The following is a 22,659-nucleotide window of genomic DNA, read 5'->3' on the forward strand; positions in this document are numbered from 1 at the left end:
CAACGTACTGTAGAAGCCCATTGAGAAGTTTCTATGGGCTCTTAACAGTTTTGAAAATATGGATAGAGGGTTCACTGATAAACTTCAAAAGGATTCAAATATCAATTTGACTTAAATTACATTATTCAATCTAGTTATATATGTTTTAATAATTTCTTTAACAATATTATATGCATTATAAAAATCCATATATATAACTAAAGATATAGATATAACTCCAATGCATTACCCAAAGGAAAATATGTTTCGGTTGGCTAAAATAAAGTGAAGTCAAAATAAGTATTGGATACTTATTTATAAACTTTTGAAATAAGTATCACATATTTTATTTTGAATTGAGAGGCCATACCATGACTTGAAAACATAATGTACCATGTTTCACTACTTTAATTATGTTTGCTACCCTACTAAAGGATTGATATGCAGAGGAAAAATAATAAAATACACTGTCAAAAACGAACCATGTACCAATGCATTATCACCTCACAACAGAATGTCTAGAACAGTGTGCTGGAGATTTGCTTTAATGGAGAGAGACAGGGTGGGACTTCTGAGTATACTTCAGAAGAAACTATGTCCGTTTTTAGTTGCATGGGTTTAGTGCTTTGAGAGGGTGCTGTGAGAGAGGGAGGGGCTTCTGATAGAAGGACATCATGTTTTGGATATGGTTTTGTCAATTTCTTGGTCAAAACATTTTATATTTATTTGACCAGTCCTTGCTGTTCTTTTAATGTAATTCTTCTCGCTCCGTGGATTGTTAACTGGTGTACACAGCTCATACAAAGAAGGAGAACAGAAATTGTGTTGCGATAGATTGGGATAACACCACGTTTAATGAGCCTCTCTCAGTCTAGGAAAGAACAGGTTATTCATTATGGTTAAATGTAAGAACTCTGGGCCACAATCCAACCAACATCATGTCCAGATGTTGTGTCGGAGTCCAAGGATTTAACAAACTGCATCATATGCTGTCTTTTTGGGCGATTGTAGTTTAATTAGAGGAATGAATCCTGCAGCAGGACAGGGTTAAGATGGTGGTGTTTATTAGCAAAATCAGTTGAAAGGCACATCAGGTTGGTTGCTTATTTTATCATTGATGGTTTGTTGTTTGATAAATTTTTTCCCAGTTATTATACAATTTTACCTTCCAGAACAAGTCGCTCGTTTGATTCTTGTATAGGTGTCAATGATTTGTTAAATCTGGCAACATAATTTTCAATGCTGATGTTTTCTTTGAGTTTTATGTGGACCTCAATATTGACATCTTTGTGACCTCCTAGGTAGTGATACATAATAACTTTCCACCAATTTAATTTCCACAGGCAATGTTACTACATTAAAATACGCATTGGATTGTATGTACTTTTGTACCCCATATCCTTTTAGATAAAACCTTCCCTCCAACATTGCTTTCATATATGCTTTTAATCTAAATGGCTAACTCCAGAATATTTGGTATTATTCAGAATAATCAGGTGCTATCAAGTTAAAAGGACCAAGAAGATATCAAGCAAATATACGTCAGTTCAAGTTTTATTGATGATTAAACTAACACATGTCAGTGATACGCCTCATGCTCATGAACCTCTGGCCGCTCATGCCCATATCCCTGAAGCTCCTGTACTCTCCGGGCCTCATGTACATCATCCTGCCTCTGTACTGGGGCTGCTCGTACATCAGCCAGTGTCCGTCCATCACGTGGCAGGACTGGCAGTCGGACATGCGGTAACGCTCCTGGATGTTGTCACAGTCGTCCATCATCTCATTGGACTGACCACCGAAGTTCTCCCTCTCGTAGATCTTCATCCTGAACTGGCCTCTGTGCTGTAATGCAGAGGTTCAGAGAAACAGTGTCACCAGAGTCATCAACACAGTCAATATAATAATTGAACTAGTTCAGTGTAAAAGTTGAACTATTTCTCTTACAAAGGGGATCATTCTGCAGGACCTGATGTTGTCAAACATCATTCCCATGCTCTGCATGCGGTGCATGTCGTTGTACTCTCCCCTCCTCATGAAGAACTGCTGGCCCATGTAGTTGTTCCTCTCATAGACCATGAAGCAGCCGCTCTCCACCCTGCAGGACTGGCACCTGCTCATGTAGGAGGACATGTCGGAGCAGTCGCTCATGCACTCATAGGAGCGACCCTGGAAGTTCTTCTCCTCGTAGAAAGTGATCTGAAACAAAACATTTGTCAACCATAGCAGATATACTGTAAATCTTGTGCCATTAATGATTGATTATTAAAAATATATATGTTCTTTTAAATTAAATGTATTGTTATCTAATCAGATATCATGAAATAATTAATATATAATGTTTGTCATAAGTACTTAACATTCATATTTTATACCTTGCCCATCATGATGGCTGTGTTGGTTTCTTAGGACGGTCGGAGATCGGTTTGTCAACTGATACCCTACCTGTGTCAGGCCCGTACTTTTATACAGACTCTAACACTGCATGACACCCCCATTGTTCAAACAACTGACCCAGCAACATGCTATAGAATTCCATACAGAGGCTTACTCATGCTCTACCAGGGTCGAACTCTCCTTATTGAAAACTGGGTTAGGGAGTTAACTGAAAGAAACTCTCCCTCGTAAAGAGGGTTCTAATATTAGATTTGATTATAAAAGCAATTCTGGTAAGCCTGCGATATACATAAATACATTTCTTGTAATCTTTTGTTCAATGCTTTATTAAATGGCCATGGTAGAGCATATGGTTGTCAACAAGGGTAAAAGTCAGAGGTGAACGAGCTTTTTCCGTTGCAGCTCCAAAACTGGAATAATTTGCCATTGCACATCAGACAAGCCCATTCACTGTCTCTTTTTAAGTCCCATCTTAAAACTCACCTCTTTTCTCTGGCTTTTAACTCCAGGTAGCGTGTTGATGTTATGTAGATGTGTTGATGTTATGTAGATGTGTTATGTGGGCAGTGTATTTTTATTATCTTTATATATTTCTTATCCTGTTGTACAGCACTTTGGGAACCTTTTGTTTGTTTAAATTGTGCTATATAAATAAAGTGGATTGGATTGAATATTTGCCTGAAAGTTATTTAAGAATTTATTGCTTCTCTGAAAAGCTCATGTTGTTAACTTTACAGTACAATACAGTTTAGTAAAATACCTTATTTTTTTTATCGATGAAAGGGATTATGTTCCGTCTTATATGTAATTCAAACATTGCTGTTAGGAATCATGACTGGATTTTAACATTTAAGAATCAGAATTATTTTATCATTTTATAACGACATCAGCAAAAATACAAACCAGAACCCGAAGAAATAAAACAAGTAACAACTATACACACAAATTTACACACTACGTATTTCGTTACTTTAAATTATAGTCGGCTCTGAAAGACTAAGAGGCAATGGTAGGACTGGAGGAAAAGGGTACAAGACATGTTGATTTTGATAGTATCAATAATACAGATTTAAATGTGTGAATTTATATACATTTGTTTTGCACATGTTTATTTTACAAGAGAGGTAAGAGGTGGTGGTACAGGAACATCATTGCATTTCGTGTGTGTGTGTGTGTGTGTGTGTGTGTGTGTGACAGGGTGGGGTGGGGGGAGTGGAAGTCCCAGTCAGTGGGAGGCAGGAGTGCTTTTTTATGAGACCCACTGCAAAGGTAAAGAAACTGTTCAGGTGCCACTAGGTTTTGGTCTTGATAGACCAGAACCTTTTGCTCGATGGGAGTCTATGGAAGAGGTGGTGACCGGGATGACAAGGATTAGCGAGGACCTTTCCTGCTCTCTTCCTAGTCCTGGATTGGTACAGGTCCAGGAGAGACGGCAGGGTGAAGCCAATGACCTTCTCAGCTGACAAAATAATCCACTGCAGTCAGAATTTCCTTGGCTGAGGAGGCAGCAAACCAGATGGTGAAAGATGAGCTGAGGAAAGACTCAATGATGGATGTGAAGGACGGCTAGAGGTGCAGCCGTTGGGATAGAGGGAGAAGAGTGAAGGAGAGAGCACACAGCCATGTGGTGCTGCAGCAGTGCTGATGGCTTTGAGAGAAGCTTTCTCAGCCGCACGTTCTGCTTCCTGTCTGGCAGGAAGTCAGTGATCCACCTGGGGTTGGACTTTGACAAGCTGTGCTGGGATAGCTTGTTGTGGAGAAGAATTAAAGGGGTAGTTCGGAATTTTGGACATAGGGCCTAATTCCCAAGTTAGCCTTGGTGTTCTTTTTCATTGGAGACAGTTTTCAACACATTTCATTCAGTCCTTCTAGTTGCACAGTTTGCTCGTGCTAGGTTAGCGCACGGCAACAGGCAATGCTAGCCTGCTAATAAAACAGTCTTACCCACTCCACAGTACACTCGAGGTAAATCAATTATAACGCCAGACTATAGATGTAAATGTCTGTGTTGATAGAATAATTTTAGAAATAAAACTAACCTTGCATCGCATGAATCATCGCATTTTGAGGGACTACTTTCTGAGCAGTAGCGGAATTTAAACTAGGTATCAGTCCGCCGCTGCCGTAGCCTACTACCAGGAATATAACACTGCTGCTGAGACACAGCAAGTCCTTCAAAATGCAATGCAATGCAAGGTTGGTTTTATTTCTAACATTATTCTATCAACACAGACATTTACATCAACCGTCTGGCGTTATAGTTGATTTGCCTCGGCTGTACTGTGGAGTGGGTAAGACTGTTTTATTAGCAGGCTGGTATTGCCCGTTGCCGTGCGCTAGCCTAGCACGAGCAAACTGAAACTAGAAGGACTTAATGAAATGTGTTGAAAACTGTCTCCAATGATAAAGAACACCAAGGCTAACTTGGCGATGGCTTTGATTGAGGAGCAAAAGTCCACAAATAGGATCCAGGTGCCGGAGGAGTCTAGGTTCTGGAGCAAGAAGTGGAGTCCCATTTTGAATGCTTTGTCTACCGTTACCGTAAGTAAGATAATAGAGGCGCCAATTCTTTTTACATAACAATCTCCCCACTTCATACTTTACTTTACTTTACTTTACTTTTTTTTTTAGCAATATCAGTGGTTAAAAATGTTGATTTGGAAGTTTTCACACTGCCCCTAGCCAATAACATGGCAGCCATTTGGGCTGTTACATCGCTTCGGGCATTTGAGGGCAAGCTCTAGACTCGATTATCAACGAAAAAAGTGTCAGCTTTTTGCAAAGGGGATGATTGAGGAGGAGTCACTGGCTGTGAATTGTTCCAGATTCTTTATGTCCTGTCGTTTGATCTCCTTAGTCATCCTTCCAAAAGTGTACTTAGCCAGTCCAAACAAATCCCTGTCTCCAATCTTGAAAGCCCACTCCTTCTCTAAATGAAGCCGTCTGAGTCTTGCTGTGAGCCAGAGTTTGTCAATGTTATTGCTTATCATGTTGTGTGTTGGAACAGCCCTCCTGAGAGAAGCATATGTGCGAAGGCACAGCCCCTGTGTTTTCGTTCATGCTGTTAATAGCAGGCCTAAAATCTCCCTATGTGTGTTATCCAGGCAGGCAGACAGTCCCTCAACTACCTCAACGGCTTTAGAAATGTTTGGTTTCCGCCTGTATGCTCAGATGATTAAGATTGTGATCAGATAGCCCCAGATCCGCGCCAAGGACTGTGTGATGAACTGCGTTTAAAAGCCTATATTCAACTTTCTAGGGATGCAAATGGGCGTAGCTAGTTCTGGCAGGACACTCTAGTGATGCGCCCCTATCAGCTGACTGCTAACCAATCAAACACTGGTAGGCGGTCAATTTAAGACCTTCCATCTCAAACACACACGCCAAATTTCACCCACAGCCTCCACCTGCTTTGGCTCTGCTCTGTATCAGATGTTCCCCATGGGGGATTGTATTCTGCTCCCTTTTCAAATGTTGGTATGCTCATGGTATTCTGTATCTGACATCTGTATGTCATGCTTTAAATTCTACAGCAGAGAGCACCAGAAAATAATGGAAACTTACCGCCAAACTAAATTGTGTTACCATTTCATGCATAAGTGGTTATCTCGATGAAAGTGATTCCTGACAGAATTTAAGTTAATATTATGTTAAAGCCACATATCCAGTGAATTTTCTACAATTTAGCTAAAAATTGTAATCTTCAACGTGTGAGTTAGTAAAGATTAGTAGGAATAACGATTTGACTGTATCCTCTGAATATTTCTTTGTAGATAAATTATTTAAAAGCAGTTCTTCGAAATGTCCACGCCATATCAATAAGTAAATAATCAAATATCAAATGTATGAATAATAAATTGACGATACAAATAAAATGGAAAATGTCATTTTTCCAGAATGCATCCAGAACTACAATTTGTGTTCAGTTGTGCTAAAGACTCTGCCAAGGCCAGCCGCACTGTGCAATCTTTGGGAGATGTTTCAAAACGATTAGTGGGTGTGACCTGAGGAGGTTGAGCAATGGGTGGGACCAACCTTCGGATCAAATTTGGTGGCACTACCAATAAGTTTATGAGTAAACCTGCTGTTATGTGATAAGCAAGCCCCACCTAACTTATTTCAGACATTTGGTTAAAAAGGTTTAACAACAGTTTCTCCTTAGCGCATTAACAATCTTTGCACCAAATTTGGTGGTGTTTTATCTGTTCATAAGTTACATGCAATTTTGTGATAAGGACACGCCCACTTCAACACCAAGCTAAGTGGTTTGAAAAAACAAATCACCTGCCCCCCCTGCCCACCTACCCCCAGCCCATAGAAAAGCTTCCTCTGAAATGTTATGTTGTTATGTCAATCTATTCAGAAGATTAGTTATTTGCCACACACACATTGTGCCAATAAGCATGACATGTGAATCAGTAATTCCTCAGCCAATGATTAACCTTCCCATCAAATATTTTGCAAATCTGTGCATTGCTTGTTCCCAGACAGAAAAACATACTCAAGTGAAACACCAGCTGACTTGCCCTCTATTTAGCCAGTTGTCATGAAGAGCAAATAAGTTTTTCCTTGGCAAAGAGATATCCATTCTAACCAATTTGGTTATATATGTGAAGCGCTTTTAGAGAGATATCCTGCTCACAGACACAAGCAAACCCAACGCTGCTGCAAATTTAATTGCTCAAATTATTCTAAACTGAGCATATCATGAACCTAAATAATTTATAAAAAATCATGTCATTGATGATTATGAGGTAAGATACACAAAAGAAGACTGGAAACTTGGAAAACTGTAGGATATTGATGTAAGCAGATTTTTGTCATGCCTTTGTAGTAAATACTTTATCATGTTATTATAGTAGAAATGGATGAGTCAAAGTGACAAATAGATGAAATCATAGCATTTTTATTGAATACACATTTTGTACACATGGTGGCACAAGAAGAAGCTTAACACATGTCAGTGATACGCCTCATGCTCATGAACCTCTGGCCGCTCATCATCTCCCTGAAGCTCCTGTACTCTCCGGGCCTCATGTACATCATCCTTCCCTTGTAGTGGGGCTGCTCGTACATCAGCCAGTGGCCGTCCATCACGTGGCAGGACTGGCAGTCGGACATGCGGTAACGATCCTGGATGTTGTCACAGTCGTCCATCATCTCGTTGGACTGACCACCGAAGTTCTCCCTCTCGTAGATCTTCATCCTGAACTGGCCTCTGTGCTGTAATGCAGATATTCGAAGGAAAAATGTGAGCAGACTCATAACCTCAATAACCATACACTCTAAACACCAATGTAGAAGTTGAACTGGGAGAGAGTAATGTTTGAACTATCGGTTACTTCTCTTACAAAGGGGATCATTCTGCAGGACCTGATGTTGTCAAACATCATTCCCATGCTCTGCATGCAGTGCATGTCGTTGTACTCTCCCCTCCTCATGAAGAACTGCTGGCCCATGTAGTTGTTCCTCTCGTAGAGCATGAAGCAGCCGCTCTCCACCCTGCAGGACTGGCACCTGCTCATGTAGGAGGACATGTCGGAGCAGTCGCTCATGCACTCATAGGAGCGACCCTGGAAGTTCTTGTCCTCGTAGAAAGTGATCTGAAACAAAAAATTAAAAAATAAAATCAGTTATTGCAGATAATAACAGAACCCTGTGCCATTAATGATTATTATATATATTAAAAATAGCTCATTTAAATTATTATATTTTAATCAGATATAATTTAATTATTTTAGATATCATTTCTTATTCTTATATATATTTTAATATGAATATGTCACATAAATATGTTTTACCTTGCCCATCATGATGGCGGTGTTGGTTTCTCAGGTCTGTCAGAGATCGGTTGGTGAACTGATACCCTACCTGTGTCAGGCCCACACTTTTATACCACAACAGACTCAAACACTGCCTGACACCCCTATTGTTCAAACAACTGACCCAGCAACATGCTATAGAAATCCATACAGAGGCTTACTCATGCTCTAACATGCTCGATCCCTCCTAATTTAACTTTTGGATGTAACATTAACTGAAAGCAACATAGCCTCTTTAAGATGGTTCTAATATTAGTTTGGATTATTATGTTTTTCTTGTAATGTTTTGATTATTTATTCTTATATTTTTACATCTTATTCATCAAATGGCTGAAATAGAACAAATTGGTATCAGACTGGAATTCTCCAGCATTTTTCACTGTTAAATTATTCATTACTATCTGAAAAACCTAATGTTGTTAACTCCCTATTTTATTACGTGCAATGTAATAAAATAAACAAATGTTTTGCGTTACTGATAGTGATTATGTGCAGATTCATCTGTTTGTTTAGGGCCATTATGTGCTTACAAACAACTATTGAAAACAATATGATCAAATCCACTGTTGTACTCTTTATAGATAGAGGTTTCTATAGCAGTTATTCTATATGTTCAAACTATATCAATAATTAAATATCACATGTATAAATGAGAAGCAAAAGATAATGTAAATATATACAATTTCGAGAATGTTTCATGAACAAGAAAATGTGCTCGGTAGAGCACAAACCTCCGCCCCCGGACGGCAGCACCAAGGCATCCTTTGAGACATTTCAACAGTGTGATCTGGGGAGGTCAACCCCTAATGAGTGGGACCAACCCTACTAACAAATTCTGAGGCAACACCTAAATAAGTTTAGCAGTACCCTGCTGCTTTGTGCTAAGCCATGCCCACCACAACCCTTTCAGACACTTGGTGAAGGAGTCAGACAGCTCTTTCCTTGCCTTTACCAGCCTTCGCACCAAATTTGGAAGTGTTTGGTCTGTTCATTAGTGATGTGCAATTTTGCGATTGGCTACGCCCATTGCAACACCTAGCCAAGTGGTATGAAAAATGACTCACCTGAACTCCAACCTTTTAGCAAGCTTGCCATGAAATGTTATGGTGTTATGTCAATCCGTTCAGAAGTAATGAGCATTTTTGTAATGTGCCACACTCACTTTTTGCAAATTTGTGACAATAGTCAATAAGTTATTCCTCAGCCTGGTCATGGCACACCACCCCACCAAATCCATGAACAACCTTTAAAGATATTTAGTTCACAGAGGGACATATAACTACACACAAATGGCACACCCACTGCCAAACCCCATGATTTTTAATTGGCATGAAGATATAATCTGCACTTCCTCAGCCCATGACCACCATCACACCAAATGTTGTGTAAATCTGTATTCATTTTTTAGTTATCCTGTTCATTGACAAAAACACACAGACACAGACACACACACACATACACTTAGACAAGTGATACAAGCTTTGGTTTTGTCTAATATAGACTACTGCTCTATAGTCTGGTCCACTACTTCATTGAGTAATACAAGGAAATTGCAGTTGGTCCAGAATAAAGCAGCAAGAGTAGCTCTTTCTTGTGGATGGAGAACTAATGTTATTAAAATACACAAATGATTAGGTTGGTTGGATGTAAAAACTAGATTTCTGTCATTATTGATGGTTTTTATAGCAAAATAACAAAATCACCTCCTATTAGTTATAGAAATTTGTCTTTCTGTTCAGTGGCACATAATTATTCAACAAGGCATGCAGTTGGAGGTTGTTTCAGTTTACCAAGATCCAAGACAATGATTCAACATACAGTTATATATAGGGCAATGAAACAATGGAACTCACTCCCTTATCATATTACTTAATTAAATTTATAGGCTATAGCTTTAAAAAACAACTTAAGTCATTATCTAAATATAAACTTTAATTGATGCAGCTGTCTTTTTGTGTTTTGTTTTGTGATGTTAACCATGTTTTATGCGAAATGTAATTACGTATTGTCTGTGTGTTCTTTTTGTATTATGTTATGCATTCATGTAATGTATGTCATGTCTGTTATCATTCGGTGTATTGCTACATTGTATTTGTCACACTAAAATATGATAGACCCCAGGAAGAATAGCTGCTGTTTGGCAAAAGCTAATGGGGATCTAAATAAAAACAAACAAACAAACAAACACTGACACATGCTGATAAAAATATAATTAAATGTATACATTGGACTGAAAGAGAACGAAATATCAGCTTTATCCTTCAACACTTTTACATACAGCAAAACCTAAACACATGGGGGCACACCAAATATCAAAGTTGAAAATCTCATAATCAGACAAAGCGCATATCAAGCATTAATAAAAAATAACACATTCGAGAAAATCCTGAGTTTGCTTTAATATCTGCCAAAATGTGTATTTTCTAAACCATGCCCATGATGTACATTCTTATAAAGTATTAAATTCTATATGGATTCAAGTTTTCAACTAACTTTTTTTATTTCATGTTTGCATCTACAAGAATCTGGAATCAACAAAGTATTGTCTTATCTTTCATTTAATCTTCAAGCAAATTGAATAAATGAAGACAAATCCTGACAGAAAAGCCAGTGAGTTGTCAGCTAAGGAACACAATGAAGGAGCAACAAAAACTCTGGCCCATTATACGGTGAAATGCTAATGATATTTTAATGGAATTGCCTTCCTGTGAAAAATGTAAGCATTCATTTTACAAAAACTCTATGAACCAAATTCTATGATTGTCATGCTATGAAGTCAATACTGTATTAAGTTACTTTATTTGAGACAAAATTTATGAAATCAATATTTTTTTATTGTCATATTTTGTACACATGGTGGCAAAAGAAGATGCTTAACACATGTCAGTGATACGCCTCATGCTCATGAACCTCTGGCCGCTCATCATCTCCCTGAAGCTCCTGTACTCTCCGGGCCTCATGTACATCATCCTGCCTCTGTACTGGGGCTGCTCGTACATCAGCCAGTGGCCGTCCATCACGTGGCAGGACTGGCAGTCAGACATGCGGTAACGCTCCTGGATGTTGTCACAGTCGTCCATCAGCTCATTGGACTGACCACCGAAGTTCTCCCTCTCGTAGATCTTCATCCTGAACTGGCCTCTGTGCTGTAATGCAGATATTCAAAGAAAAATGTAAGCAGACTCATAACCTAAATAACCATACACTCTAAACACCAATGTAGAAGTTGAACTGGGAGAGAGTAATGATTGAACTATCGGTTACTTCTCTTACAAAGGGGATCATTCTGCAGGACCTGATGTTGTCAAACATCATTCCCATGCTCTGCATGCGGTGCATGTCGTTGTACTCTCCCCTCCTCATGAAGAACTGCTGGCCCATGTAGTTGTTCCTCTCATAGACCATGAAGCAGCCGCTCTCCACCCTGCAGGACTGGCACCTGCTCATGTAGGAGGACATGTCGGAGCAGTCGCTCATGCACTCATAGGAGCGACCCTGGAAGTTCTTGTCCTCGTAGAAAATGATCTGAAACAAAACATTGGTCAACCATTGCAGATAATACTGGATTATTTTATCCATTACTGATTGGTATTTATTTGAAAGAAAATCAGCCATCAGTTAATATACTATCATTAAATCATATATATTAAATAATGTCATATATAAGGTATAACTCTTATATATTTATATAAATACGTTACATTAAATATTTTTTACCTTGCCCATCATGATTGCGTTGGTTTCTCAGGTCTGTCAGAGATCGGTTGGTGAACTGATACCCTACCTGTGTCAGGCTCATACTTTTATACCAGAACAGACTCAAACACTGCCTGACACCCCTATTGTGCAAACAACTGACCAAGCAACATGCTATAGAAATCCATACAGAGGCTTACTCATGCTCTAACAAGGTCGAACTCTCCTATTATAAGTTCAGGATAGTGTTCATTGAAAGCCTCGCTGCCTCTTAATGTGGGTTTGAATATAAGATTAAAAAATGACGTTTTTTTATAAGCGTGATACATCAATGATGTGATACATCAATGATGTTTTGATTCTTGATTCATATTTTTTAATTGCATGCTTAAATTATCAAACAGGGTTAGGTTTCCTAAAATACTGAATTGTCATGGGAAACCTCAAAATATGATTGACTATTTTGACCAGAATATTAAATAGTGTGTATTTATGTTATAAATTATTCTACATTTTATTAGAATTTAAAACTGAAAAACGGTTTGCTGTTTAAAATCTTTCTGAAATAGCTAATTTTTACTTTCTAGTACAATGCAATGAGTGAATAAATAACATTGATTGCCTCATTGATATTGATTATGTGCACATTGTAACTGTATGCCACATATGGCTGCTATAATTGATGGCTGAAATCTTTACATTTAAAAGCCTTAGTCAACTTTATATGTCTACATCTTTGACAAAAGATATTGCTCTATCAACGGCTTATCCAGTGATAAGCAGAATTCACTACTTTTTCAGAAAATTGCGAAATCTTTAACATCCTCATCTTCAAAACCGTGTATCCAGGGTCGGGTCGCGGGGGCAGCAGCTCTGGCAAGGGGCCCCAGACTTCCCTTTACCAGGCCACATTGTCCAGCTCTGACGGGGGGATCCCGAGGCATTCCCAGGCCAGTGTTGAGATATGAATTCTCCACCTAGTCCTGGGTCTTCCTCGAGGTCGTCTCCCCAATCTTTAACATGTGATTTAATAAAGTCAAAAGAAAGATGGATTTCAAGTTTGTGTTAAGAGTTACTTGTTATTTATGCTCAGGAGCAACAGGTGCATAGGACCAACCTTTGGCAACCATTTATTATATTCTCTGTATATTTTTTTTAGATGGAGGATTATCAGTTCTTCCTCAGCCGATCACTAACCTTCCCAACAAATCTAGTGCCATTCCTTGCCTTGATTGTACCAATACGAAAACAGATTCTCAAAATCCAATTTTCCTTCCAGTATCGCTACAGGACAAGACTGTTGCTCTTGGTTCACCGAGCATGTGATTAAAACACATTAACACAAAAATTATAATAATTAATCATAATACAAAAAATTATCACTTATTATAAATACCATGAATACAAAATATAAGCAATATTTAGGTTGTGATCTGTTGCCAAATACGAGTTTTGGCTTTAGTAGGATAATGCAGGTTCTTGCAAAAGCTTATTCAGTAGTCTTATTTTATCGTCACGGCTGCCCAACTCTGGGCTTCGATCCTCCCACTGCCATTTCAAATTTACACCCATGGCGTATCTTATCGACATATCGTGGTCACAGAACAAACACGTACAGGCTGGTGAAAATATAGTTAAATTTGTACATTAGATTGAAGGAGGAACAAATATTTACTTTGTCCTTTAAGGTACTGCAAAAACCCAAATCAGTAGGGAAACACTAATACCAAAGTTGAAAATGTCATCATCTGAAAATCCGCATGTCAAGTATTTAAGCAAACTTCCTTTATTTTGTGTTATTTTTTGTATCTGCCAATCAGTACAGCTACCTGCCTGTTTTACATATTCAGTATCTGCTAAACTAAGTGCATCATGAACATGCTTATTGAGTATTCAAAATAATAGAAAATAACGTTTTTTAAATCATCAACAAAGTATTATTATACATTTAATCATAACAATTTAATATATTATATTATTATTATATTATATATATTAACATATATTACAAGCAAAAAAAATCGGTGTTGTCGGGTAAGCAACACAATAGAATAGCAACAAAGAAACACATTATAGTAGGAAATACTAAAGTTTTAAAGTTGCCTTCCTCTGAACATTTTTATAATTAATTTTATAATAACTGTAGGCACCAAGGGTAAACAATACCACCAAGTTATGCCTCTGTAGTCAATACTAAATTAATATAGAAGAAATGGATGAGACAAACTCATGAAATCATAAAATTTTTAATTGAATACATATTTTGTACACATGGTGGCAAAAGAAGAAGCTTAACACATGTCAGTGATACGCCTCATGCTCATGAACCTCTGGCCGCTCATCATATCCCTGAAGCTCCTGTACTCTCCGGGCCTCATGTACATCATCCTGCCTCTGTACTGGGGCTGCTCGTACATCAGCCAGTGTCCGTCCATCACGTGGCAGGACTGGCAGTCAGACATGCGGTAACGATCCTGGATGTTGTCACAGTCGTCCATCATCTCATTGGACTGACCACCGAAGTTCTCCCTCTCGTAGATCTTCATCCTGTACTGGCCCTTGTACTATAATGGAATAATGGGAAATGTTATTAGCCATCAGTTCAAAATGATTACTCAATAAAAAACTGGTATAAAATAACCGTTTATCTTCTATATGTTGTATATCCTACCATGGGGATCATGCGGCAGGACCTGATGCCACTGCCCATGCCCATCATGCTCATGTAGTCGGGGTACTCTCCCCTCTTCATGAAGTGCTGGTTTCCCATGTAGTTGTTCCTCTCATAGACCATGAAACAGCCACTCTCCACCCTGCAGGAGTTGCACCTGCTAAGGTGAGAGGACATATCGGCGCAGTCGCTCATGCACTCATAGGAGCGGCCCTGGAAGTTTTTGTCCTCGTAGAAAATGATCTGAAAGAAGATGGGTAATAAGCTTCAATTTTTTCACAGGTTGTTTTTACTACAGGATGGAAAAGATCAGATGCCTACCTTGCCCATGGTTGCAGGTTTTGGTGGGCCTCTGGATGTTCTGAATTCTCAACGTTGTAACTCTTTCTTTTATACTTGTTTGCGCTAAACGGCATGTAGGGATTTAATTGTGCAAACTCCTGACCAAGCATCATAGCGGCATGCAGAGCGGTGTGGATGTTAAAAGGATTATGCAACTGCAGGTTATCCAACACTCTATACATGTGTAGTGCGAATGCATTTTTCTGCACTGTATTGTTTTCTTACAAAAGGAGAACAACAGAAGCTTCCATACTGTATCATTTACAGTACACTATAGAAATCAAGCAATATTATAAAATAATTTAATTGAATTTAAGTTATAAAAAATCTGGCCTTGTGTCTTATGATAATTACATTAATCATATACATTTCAACCACTCACAATTACGTAACAACACAAGGCACAGTCATGCGCCATCTTGGGAAGTCCTTTTTTTATTGATTGTTATATGATCAATAGGTCGATAAGGAAGTTGAAGACAACATACTTTACAGAATGGGTGCCATTCAAAGCAAAGATCAGCACATGAACTTTTACCTAATTTATAAAAAATTGACACAGCGACAACATCCGACTTTGCCTTTAAATTAGAAAAACATTATTTATACTTTTTCTATTCTTATTTAATACCGCTAGGAGATACAGAATCAGCATGTGGGGTGTGGCATTACATTTTTGTATTTCCCTTCAAATTAGGTTATATAATTGAAATCAAACCAACAATAGTAATATTGTTAATATTATGGAATGCACAAAGGAGAGTAAGAGCGCCAGTTCTTCAGTTATGAAGACAGGATGTTCATGTTTCCAGAGAGGCCCTCCTCTACTGCTTCCCAGGATGGCTTACTCGGTAGGATGGCCAGGTCATCTGCATAGCCGTACTTCCTTGATTGTGTAGTAGATAGGTCGTGGAGATAGATGTTTAGCAGCATAGGTGCCAGCACTTAGCCTTTTGGGACACCGTCCTTGAGCTTTCTCACCCTACTGCTTTGGCCGTTGCTGGTGTAGCCGAAAGCTGTGGTTACTTTGCATCTCCATTATGAAGCTCACAATGTGCTTGTCTGGGATGGTTTCCAGAAGCTTCACATGTAGTCCACACAGCCAGACGATGTCATATGCTGCTGTGAGGTCCAGGAAAATGGTGCCGGCCTTCTCTCCAGTCTGGAAGATGTTCTTTAGGCAGCTGTGGGTCGAACACTGAGTTGAGACGCACCAGGATAATAAGTTTGAGGAGCTTGTATGGAACGCAGAGCAATGAGATGGGCCGGTATCCCTTGGGGTCTTCGCTTGGCTTGTTTGGCTTCAGCAGGGCGATTACCTTGGCAGGGTTCTAGATCTTTGCCAGCTTTGAATGTTGGAGACATGTAGAGAGGAAAGAGCGCAGCCAGTCGGTTCCCTTCTTGCCTTGGTGTTTAATGTTTTCTGGGTTAATTCTGTCTAAACCTGGTGCATTACGGTCTAAAGGCGTTGGACGGCCTGTGCGATATCTGGTGTTGTGAAATCAGGGGATAGGTTGAAATTGCATCCTGGGGGCCCTGTTGTTGACCTTCCAGTCAGCTTGTTCATGGTCTGCCATCGTTAGCCTACAGCGAAGATGTCTGCTGCTTTGTCCCTGTCTACGTTGGCTTGTGCTTTTGCGAAGTAGGTCTTCACATTCGTCATCCCAGCAGGGAACGTAGGCTTTGGTATACTGCGTGGGATGTTATTTTTGGCTGCGGCCAGCAGCATCTTGCAGTACGAGTCGTAGGCATCATTTGGGTTGTTGTGGCACGGGTGTGGTAGGCCAGCGGGTGCCTTGTTCACTAGTGTCGTGAAGTGCCTGCCCAGTTTGCCTTGCGGTAGTTCCACCTCTTGGCATTCCTCACTTGCAATGGTTGGAAAAGGGATGGGATGGTGATGAGAGATGGTCGATGTTGTGACCGGGGGAACATGTCCAGGATGTGTATGACAGGGAGAGGCTGGTTGTTGTTCCATTTTGCCAATGCCAGATCTGGATTGGTGGTGCTGTTCCATCATAAAGAATAGAAAGTGTGCAACTCCTTCGGATCGTATAGGAGTGTCGCCTCAGAAGTAGAGGCCCAGTCTACCTGGAAGTCACCACCAGTGCTGGAGCTACTGTAGCCCCATTCTATATGATGGCTATTGAAGTCTCCAAGCAATCCAGCAATCAATTGATAGGCCTGCATCTATTTAATTTCTATCTGCTTCATTTCCAAAATAAGGGTACGGACTATACTTGTGTTGTAGGTAAATGGCTCAGCAGCTTCTTAGAAGGTAAGCTGTTGTGGCCTCTCTGTCTATAGATAGATCATTCCCAATGAGAATTTTTCTATGATATAGACTGCAGTTGATTGACTTAGAGAAAAGCAACCGTCTAAGTCTCCCTTCATGTCTAGCCGTATAATTGTATTCAAAGCTGCTCTTGATTTGACAGTTGTAAAGAGAGAGACAGCAGACGAAAGCAAGATATTTAAAATAAACAACCTACAATATGCCCCTCCCTCCATACAATTTCTTTGCAATAAGATGATAACGCTGTGTCATTTATGTTTGAGGAAACATGATTGGATGATCATTAGTTATCACTGACTTCATACACATTTTTCAACCCAAATCAAAAATTGCAGTTGAGTTTTTTGACACAATTACGGCCGCACCTAGAGGTGGATAACTATTGCTGCCTAGCTGAAACTTGACTGATATTCAGGTTGACATTCATTGTGAGATGCAGCCCTGAATATTAAGATGATCTCACAGGGCTAGTCCCAGTATGTCCAAGCACCTATTCATGAGATTAAAATTGTCATTATGTCATGCAATGATTGAAGCCTGCAATATTTAAACAGTTTAGCATTATGTTGCTTTGATTTTTCTTCTACAGACTCTGGTGTATTAATCAATACACCAGAATGTATGACAGAATACTGTACCATATTAGCAGAGAGATATAAAGAGAATAAAGGGACATTTGTGGATTTAAATCAAGTTTTTATTGTACAAGGTACTACAAGTCCACACAGCATGAGCAATTAGGTGCTTGAACGGCATTCCTTTCTATTCTTAACAGGAATCCATGATTCTTCTGAAAGAGTGGAATCTCACTCCATCATAGCCCATATCCTTGAAGCTCCTGTACTCTCCGGGCCTCATGTACATCATCCTGCCTCTGTACTGGGGCTGCTCGTACGTCAGCCAGTGTCCGTCCATCACGTGGCAGGACTGGCAGTCGGACATGCTGTAACGATCCTGGATGTTGTCACAGTCCTCCATCATCTCATTGGACTGACCACCGAAGTTCTCCCTCTCGTAGATCTTCATCTTGTACTGGCCCTTGTGCTGGGTTTTTGAATTAAGAAGAAGACGCAATTGGTTTAAAATATAATCCATATGAGTAGAACCAGTTGTGTGTTAATCTTTCCTTTATTGTGATACCTACCATGGGGATCATGCGGCAGGATCTGATGCCACTGCACATGCCCATCATGCTCATATAGTCGGAGTACTCTCCCCTCTTCAGGAAGTACTGGTTGCCCATGTAGTTGGTGCGGTCGTAGATCACAAAGCAGCCGCTCTCCACCTTGCAGGAGTGGCACCTGTTCAGGTGAGAGGACATGTCGGCGCAGTCGCTCATGCACTCATAGGAGCCACCCTGGAAGTTCCTGTCCTCGTAGAAAGTAATCTGGAAAATGACATTCAAAATTGAAACGTTTAACACATTTTATGGCCGGTAAAGGAAGTGGGGGCTGACTGGTACAAGCTATCAAGGCTATGGTATCAGACTCTGAGCCAAAAGTTTCTCGTTAGATTACAAGTGTTTACAGTCTGTTTGCATCTATGAACAAGATGCCTAATCCCCACCTGCTACAGTTCTTAATGATCTGTATCTCTGGAATCATTTGAAGTTGATTCGAATAGAAGCGCCTGCAACATGGCCAAAAATATCGACTTTACAATGCTAATGGAAATGACAATTCAGATTGATGATGTGTACTCTATATAGCTGTTCAGACTATTGTCACTGTTAGTCTCAGCTAAATCCTTCAAATCAGTTAGGAGAAAAATATACTTTCTAAATTGTTTCTAAAAGGTAGCACTTGATGCAGTTTGTTTATCTGATTAATTGTATGTTCTTGCAGTTCCTGGGTTGTAGCTGCAATGTTAGATGTACAATGTGGAAGTCACTTTGGATAAAAGCATTGGCTAAATAAATGTAATGCAATGTAATGGTACAGAATACAATTCATACCTTGCCCATGTTTGATGGTTTGTTGATGTGCAGTTCTGTCAGAAAGCCATGGCTGCTGGGGCCCTTTTATACTTGTACTGATACGGTAGCAGGGTTTTGTCATTCACATGATGTTGAACCTGATGAATAAGCACATATGCAATCACTGTTCACTTTATTTGTGCCACTGTGCATTCTAAAAGGAGAGTTGAGTTCAAGATGAGAGGGGTACATGTTGTATCTGTTCATATGCTTAAAGGACATAAATAACATTTACAAAGTGAATATCTGGAGTTTTACTAAGTATTTTGTTTCAATGTCAAATCAAATGGCTAATGTGTGTTTGTGTGTGTGTGTGTGTGTGTGTATGTGTAGGTGTTTGTGCATACGTGAATGTGTGTGTGTGTGTGTGTGTGTGTGTGTGTGTGTGTGTGTGTGTGTGTGTGTGTGTGTGTGTGTGTGTGTGTGTGTGTGTGTGTGTGTGTGTGTGTGTGTGTGTGTGCGTGTGTGTGTGTGTGTGTGCAGTGCACTGATAAAATATACCAAAATGTTGGCGTAAACCTTAACATTAGAAATTAAAGCCACAGGGAAAATGCTTTTAGGTTGAGAGATTATTTTGTTCAGTATAACCATGATGTAGAAATTATTGTAGATTCATAGATATAGGTATTCATAGATATAGGCACATAAATCAGCTTGTAAAGGCTTTTATAATCTAAATCAAGACCTGTCTGTCTGTGGTGCAACAAGAATGCAAAGTGAATGCAAAAATAAGCTTGTTTGCAGCTGGAATTTTTGGGGGATTGCATTACTATTAAATAGAAATTTATTTATTTCAAATTTGCAAGACTTTTAGCAGTGTCATCAAACAAAACGCTAGAAGTGCTAATAACTAACTTAAATTAGTCGTAAGAGTTCACATCTCAATAGCGTAATGTATGAAATACATTCCTTTACATATAAAATGTTGCCTATACCATTAAGCGATTGTCTGCCGTTCCATTAAGAGCAATTTCATTGCACTTAATAAAAACTTCTGCAAAAGAAAAACAATTTATTGTCGGAAAAAGTAATAGAATCAGAAACCTTTAGTAACTCCGAGTACTAAAGTAAAAGTCGTACACATAGCATGGCCAATGGCCTTAATACATTTCACTTCTCACCTCGGGCCATTCTTTGATATAAGACATTTGAAATCAAACTATTTTTGCTGATATGCAAATCAAGCTAATTTAGATGTCAATGGCATCCTCCTGTCAGCACATTCTGCATTTCGATATATAGCACAACCAAGCTGCAGCTGGCTGGAAGCTCACCCTTCCAAAAGAGATTGGTTTTATCTGATTGTGTTATCTACCTGAATAAATAAAGGTTAAATAAAATTGAAGAAAAAAGGCTGAGCAATATCATCAAGAATGGGGAAGGTAAGGAAACTAAAAATATTTCCATCACAATCAACTTTTGTTTGCAGTGGTCATCTTTTTTATTTTGATCTGTAAACATGCATACGTCTGTGTGCTGCAGTTTAACAAAACTGTGCAACATACAACGGTCACTCACCAGCACGTTTCCTTTCCCTACAGATCATATTCTTTGAGGACAGGAACTTCCAGGGTCAGTGCTATGAGTGCAGCAGCGACTGCCCGGACCTGAGCTCCTTCTTCAGCCGCTGCGGCTCCATCAGGGTGGAGGGCGGCTGCTGGGTGCTGTATGAACGGCCCAACTACGTGGGCTACCAGTACATCCTGAGCCCAGGGGAGTACCCTGATCAGCAGCAGTGGATGAGCTTCAATGACAACATCAAGTCTTGCCGCTCCATCCAAAATGTAAGCTGAGTGAAACGGTGTAGTCGCTCTCCAGGGCACCACTGGGATTGTTTATATTTCGATGAGAGTGTCCCTGTACACATTTAACTGGAGTTTAATGTCTTATTAACAACTGGGTGCGATAGAGTACCCGAGCAAAATACCAGTGTGCACTGATCCGGCAGTAATAAGTGGAAGGCCAACAGACAAAAAGGAGAGATAAAGGGCTCATGTTTTGGCAGGGGTTTGCCCATGCCCGTTTATAGGTGAAGGAAACCAGGAAGACAGCCAATAAATCAATCAACAGCGATGGACAAACAGAGAGGACGGCATTAGTTAAATAATGGAGACAAATTACGATTGTAACATCTTATTCCCTTCTTCGCCTGTGTCCTTTTGAAATGTCAAGGTTTATGGAAAGTCCTGGAAGATCAAGTTCTATGATGAGCAGGACTTCGAAGGCCAAAGTGCAGAGTGGACCGAGGACTGCCCATCGGTCTCAGAGGCGTTCAAGTTCAGCGACTTCCACTCCTGCGTGGTGACGGACGGTGCCTGGGCCCTGTACGAGCAGCCCAACTTCAAGGGGCAACAGTACTTCCTGGATCGTGGCGAGTACCACAACTACACCGACTGGGGCGCGCCCTCCCCCAGGGTGGGCTCCTTCCGCAGGATCACAGAGTTCTAGAACCCACCATGGGGGGATTCCGTGATGGAACGAATGAAAACCATCTCTTGGTTTTGAGAGCCTTAGAGCATCATCTCAAGTTTTAAAACCTCTCTCTCCTTCCTCTCCTTTTCCATTCCAAACTTTCTTCCAGAGTCCACTCTTAAGTGTGTATGCACATTGACATTAAAAGCCTCCAATCTGCAAAGATATTGTTGTTGTGTTATATTCAGTGAGGTTTAGGTAAAAAACATTTGACAAAACCAAGGGAGCCAGGTTTGAGTTCTAACCGATACTGAATGCTGGTTTAATATTGTATCGGACTGCATGTGAATCAAAATAATATCCATACATTTAGCGATAAAATAAATTCCATACACTTTTACCACATTACATTTACGCTTGCTTCCATTGAGGAGACCCGACCAGGAGATCCAACTGATCCCTCGATGAATTCACAGACATAGTGTCCATGCTTCACTATGGTGTGAGAAGTGGGTCAAAGATATTGTTTAATTAATGAAAATAAGTCAATTTCTTTTGACTTTTGAAAATCTTCATTGTAAAATTAACTCAAATTATAAATCAACAGTCAGTGTGGAGGTTTTGTGTTGTTGTTTAAACCGTTTTTGGTTCAATCCCTACAAACATTCAAAAAATGCACATACTTATTGAAGTTGAATATTTGACTTGACTATATCTTTCAGAACAAAAATTAACAACAGTGACTATAGTCACTGCTACAGCCATCAACCGGAAACCATGCTATAATCAATATCATGCTTGGTCTATTGGCTAGGACAGAATACTTGTCTTATACATTCTAGAATACAGTCATGAACATAAAAATATAATTGACTGGCCATTCAAATGTCTTTGAGCTAAAAATGACTTTTGAGTTGTAGTGTCTCATAAACTGCAGGAAAACGTCTTGTGGTATAGAGAAGGTGGATAAAGCCTTTGCAATATTTCTACAATTCATATTCCATTCTTTCTCAAAGAGTCCTTCTACAGCACCAGCTGATCCTGCACCTCCCTGAGATAGTGGGCTTCCCTC

At 39.7% G+C, this 22,659-nt stretch overlaps 5 protein-coding genes across 5 annotated transcripts; 1 reads left to right on the forward strand and 4 right to left on the reverse strand.

The window, feature by feature from the left end:
- Positions 1–1,548: 1,548 nt before the first annotated feature.
- On the reverse strand, positions 1,549–7,988 carry LOC307073854 (gamma-crystallin M1-like; the record flags this gene model as incomplete). The annotated part of the gene is made up of 4 exons (XM_079733813.1): positions 7,728–7,988; positions 7,332–7,599; positions 1,927–2,213; positions 1,549–1,824 (listed from the first exon to the last, which is right to left on the reverse strand). Exons 1-4 carry the CDS (start codon positions 7,929–7,931, stop codon positions 1,549–1,551), a joined length of 1,035 nt encoding a protein of 344 aa, XP_079589939.1. The 5' UTR covers positions 7,932–7,988.
- Positions 7,989–11,071: 3,083 nt separating this feature from the next.
- Positions 11,072–11,726, reverse strand: LOC307072814 (gamma-crystallin M1-like; the record flags this gene model as incomplete). Its single annotated transcript, XM_079732303.1, has 2 exons — positions 11,472–11,726; positions 11,072–11,344 (listed from the first exon to the last, which is right to left on the reverse strand). The coding sequence occupies exons 1-2, from the start codon at positions 11,673–11,675 to the stop codon at positions 11,072–11,074; spliced, it is 477 nt and encodes a 158-aa protein (XP_079588429.1). The 5' UTR covers positions 11,676–11,726.
- A 2,459-nt stretch (positions 11,727–14,185) lies between these two features.
- LOC307072816 (gamma-crystallin M3-like) lies at positions 14,186–14,817 on the reverse strand (the record flags this gene model as incomplete). Its single annotated transcript, XM_079732305.1, has 2 exons — positions 14,566–14,817; positions 14,186–14,458 (listed from the first exon to the last, which is right to left on the reverse strand). Exons 1-2 carry the CDS (start codon positions 14,758–14,760, stop codon positions 14,186–14,188), a joined length of 468 nt encoding a protein of 155 aa, XP_079588431.1. The 5' UTR covers positions 14,761–14,817.
- Positions 14,818–17,968: 3,151 nt separating this feature from the next.
- LOC307072818 (gamma-crystallin M3-like) lies at positions 17,969–18,587 on the reverse strand (the record flags this gene model as incomplete). Its single annotated transcript, XM_079732307.1, has 2 exons — positions 18,345–18,587; positions 17,969–18,244 (listed from the first exon to the last, which is right to left on the reverse strand). Exons 1-2 carry the CDS (start codon positions 18,537–18,539, stop codon positions 17,969–17,971), a joined length of 471 nt encoding a protein of 156 aa, XP_079588433.1. The 5' UTR covers positions 18,540–18,587.
- A 1,961-nt stretch (positions 18,588–20,548) lies between these two features.
- Positions 20,549–21,623, forward strand: LOC307073855 (gamma-crystallin M2-like; the record flags this gene model as incomplete). The annotated part of the gene is made up of 3 exons (XM_079733814.1): positions 20,549–20,557; positions 20,717–20,959; positions 21,348–21,623. The coding sequence occupies 3 exons, from the start codon at positions 20,549–20,551 to the stop codon at positions 21,621–21,623; spliced, it is 528 nt and encodes a 175-aa protein (XP_079589940.1).
- Positions 21,624–22,659: the final 1,036 nt, after the last annotated feature.

This window comes from Pollachius pollachius (assembly GCF_949987615.1).
Source record: "Pollachius pollachius genome assembly, chromosome: 3".
In the NCBI taxonomy this organism is placed as follows: domain Eukaryota; kingdom Metazoa; phylum Chordata; class Actinopteri; order Gadiformes; family Gadidae; genus Pollachius; species Pollachius pollachius.